Source organism: Galdieria sulphuraria, assembly GCF_000341285.1.
Source record: "Galdieria sulphuraria unplaced genomic scaffold scaf_336, whole genome shotgun sequence".
NCBI lineage: Eukaryota > Rhodophyta > Bangiophyceae > Galdieriales > Galdieriaceae > Galdieria > Galdieria sulphuraria.
The window spans coordinates 1-3,510 of record NW_005178139.1 but is presented as its reverse complement, the minus strand read 5'-3'; the positions used below and the strand labels follow the sequence as shown (position 1 = coordinate 3,510).

The following is a 3,510-nucleotide window of genomic DNA, read 5'->3' as shown; positions in this document are numbered from 1 at the left end:
CACGACTTTTTCGGTATCATTAGTCAATTGTGCAAAGAACCCGACTTGTTTTTTATAGTTGTTGGGAAAAGCAAGGGTTTAAGTATTAAGAATGATGTGGCTTTTGGGCTATCAAGAGTTATACTACATTTTATCCCTTTATCACCTTTGGACGCTTCCAGTATCGTTGAATTCCTTGAAAAGAGTCTTCTAAAGACACCTACTCAAGAACCGGTTTGTAATGTCTTATGTAGTTCTTCATTTTCAGTAAATGAATTGGCAGATTCGTTATTGGAATGTACAGGTGGAGTTCCTGGTTTGTTGACTCGTGCAGTAAATATGCTTTTGAATTATATAGTAGCAAGAAATCAGCCTTTCATATCGAAAGAAGAATGTTTGACATGTATGAATGACTACGATTTCCGAAGAATTTGTGCTGAACCATTTGTGGAACGAATATTGAATTTGGACGAAGATAGAAAAAGTGTTTTTGATATACTTTTAATGATGGCTCTTTATCGTATACCGTTTCAAGTAGATGACATATTGACCTCGGAGTCCTTTTTATATGATGCAGTCACTGAAATGGGATTCTATCGATATCCTATTGACGAGAATACTTTCCAAATTCTTATTCCAAAAGTATTTGTTGGAATCTTCAAGAAGGACCCTTCCATCTCTTCTTTGGAAAAGATACTTCTTGGATCACTTGATGTAGAACCAGTAGATTGTTTCTTCTATTCAAAGTGTCGTGTATTTGAAGGAATTGTTGCTTTACGACTAGTTTTGATGTTGTCTTCAAAGAATCGAAATGAGTTGAGAGAATTGTTTTGTCAATTGTCTCCGATATGGAAACAAATGAAACTTCCAATCAATACAATATCACCCATTCACTATATCAAGTCTGTTGTTAGTTCTATAGAAACAAGAAATGAATCGTACAAGAGTCGAAGAACTTTTGCCAATACTGAATGGAATAAGATTATTCGAGAGACACTTTATTTAGAGACTGTTTACATTCCTTTGGACGCTACTTCTCATAGTCCTGATATTATATTCAAATTACAATCTCCTGTGGAACCCAAAGTTCTTACTGTTGGAGTTGCATGTAAAGGACGTTGGAAGTCGGAAGGAATTGGCTGGTCAGATATTATAGATGAAGCCAAGAAATTTTTATATCCTGTTTATGATCAAGTCTTATCCAGTGCAATGGATTCTCATCATTGTATGCTTATTATCGTTAGTACAAAGTTATCCTTGAATGTTTCTAATGAGTTGGGTAATCAGAGTCGTTGTTACTCCAGTGGAATTTTTATTGGAAATGATTCTTTCAAAGTACCTGATAATTGTGAACTTGTTATTCTTTGTGAAAGAGATGTCCAAATGCTGATTGACGAAGAAATATTGAGCGGACTTGAAAGAGCATTTATTGTTTCTCATAATCCTACTTTTTTGAACTTTGGACTCCAACTGCTTCATAAAGTCCGTAACAGTTTCTTGAGTTGGCAATAGACTTTTAATCAATCCTTCACTTTGTGATTTCTTTTTAAGAGCAAGTAAACTTTTTGGTATGTTTGAAACTCGGTTACAACTTATTTGCTTTCACTCTGAGGATTATTGTATTAATATGGTACTAACCACGAAAATCAAAATAAGCCTATTGTTGTAAATGTCACTGTCACAGTTTGACAGGTCATATTTGCTTCTTGTTACTTCTCAGGAGAGTGTCTTAAAGTGTTGATGATTGGGTTTTATACAAGGTCTTGTATTCGTCATAGACTTTATTTATGGTTCGCCTCAAGTTGAAGGTTCCTCAGCTGGTCTATTTTCTAATAGCTCAGAGAAGTTGTTTTTATATACAATTGCACAGAAACCAATATCCACTCTTTATTACAAAAAAATGAAAAAGATAGTTTTTATCTAAAAGGCAAATCATGTTCTTATCAAGACTTGTCCTAAGCTTCGAAAGACTTTCGTCGCTCTCAAGAGTTTGAGAGCATTGGACTGTTGGAAGAAGATTGATCGATCATTGTTGTATTTTACTGTCGCATAGTTTACTTCATAGCTTACGATATGTCTAGTGAGCTTGAAGCAGAAAGCGTGTATGACATGGTTGTAGTAGACCGAGAACAAGATGTTGGTGTAGTAACACTGCAGTTATTTAGGCTATACACTCTACGTAAACTTGGTCGCCATTTCAAACCAGTCATACCCTTTGGTCCCCACCTCTTCGGAAGTGGAAAGACAAAATTCGTACAAAGTTACTTGGAACTGGTGAATAATATGGGTGAAAGTGCACTGATAGGTCTCGATTACGTTGGTGAGTCTGAGAAGGCCAACCGAAGAGGTTTCCTGGAGAAGCTGAAAAGGGCTTCATTGCTCTTTGTGGATTTGAAGGAGTTGGAGCCCACAGACCCGAAAGAACGCAACCTTGAGTGGGCAGTCTACTATTTGTTAATAAAGGTTGCTTGTCTGCAATCAGGTCTTCCGCAACCAGACCCGGACGAATGTTTCAAGGAACTGAAACTTAGGACTGATGCTTTGGTTCCGCTCTTCCGTTCTATCTTAAGGATTCCTTCTGATCAATATCTTTTGTTGGCATTTGACGAAGTTGGTGTCCTTGACGAAAGTCTCGACGAATTTCATTTCAAGAGAACCCATGACGGTAGAGTTCGACCTTACAACGACTTTTTCGGTATCATTAGTCAATTGTGCAAAGAACCCGACTTGTTTTTTATAGTTGTTGGGAAAAGTGAAGGCTTAAATATATATAATTACGTAGCTTCAGTCTCAAGAGTTCAGTTAGTGTTTATTCCTCTTTCGCCGCTTGAGAAACATAGTATCGTGGAACATTTGGAGAAAAGTTCTTGCTTTTTATTCCCTGGGAGCCCAAAGGTTTCAGAAATTCTTTGTCACGAAGACTTCTCAACTAGTGAACTTGCAGGATTGTTGTTGGAATTGACTGGTGGTGTTCCTGGTTTACTTGTTCGAGCAATCAGTTACCTTCTGCTGTATAAATCATCCAACAACAATTTCTCATTATCTAAGGAAACCTTCTTGATCATAATGAATAGCTTTCTAGTAACAAATTATTGTGTTGCGCCATTCTTACCTCGTCTGATAAGTCTCAGTGAGCAGCGTAAGTGCTTGTTAAGAATGCTTACGTTATTATCTTTGTATCGTATTCGATTTGATTTTGATGAAACTGTGCAAATGAGCTCAAATTCTGATGTGTTTTTGTTTGATCTAGTTACAGATATGTGTCTCTATCGTCGATTGGTTATAGACCCAGACCACAACGAACGCTATGAAGTGTTGATACCGAAGTTACTTATTGAATATATTGACCAAGGCTTAAAGGATGATCGTTTAGAATGGTTACTTTTAGAAACCCTCAAGTCTCAATCTGTTGAATTCTTTTATGAGTCGAAATGTCGAATTTTTGAAGGTCTTATTGCTACACTGTTTTATTTACATTTTTCTCGGCATCCTACAAACAGCTCAATGTTTTCTACTCTTGGTCAATGTCTC

General features: G+C 36.7%; 2 protein-coding genes across 2 annotated transcripts; both read left to right on the top strand.

The window, feature by feature from the left end:
* On the top strand, positions 1-1,555 carry Gasu_65660 (archaeal ATPase; the record flags this gene model as incomplete). Its single annotated transcript, XM_005702238.1, has 1 exon — positions 1-1,555. A coding segment is annotated over one exon (1,491 nt), but the record flags the coding sequence as incomplete, so codon positions are not given.
* A 405-nt stretch (positions 1,556-1,960) lies between these two features.
* Gasu_65650 (archaeal ATPase) lies at positions 1,961-3,510 on the top strand (the record flags this gene model as incomplete). Its single annotated transcript, XM_005702237.2, has 1 exon — positions 1,961-3,510. A coding segment is annotated over exon 1 (1,458 nt), but the record flags the coding sequence as incomplete, so codon positions are not given.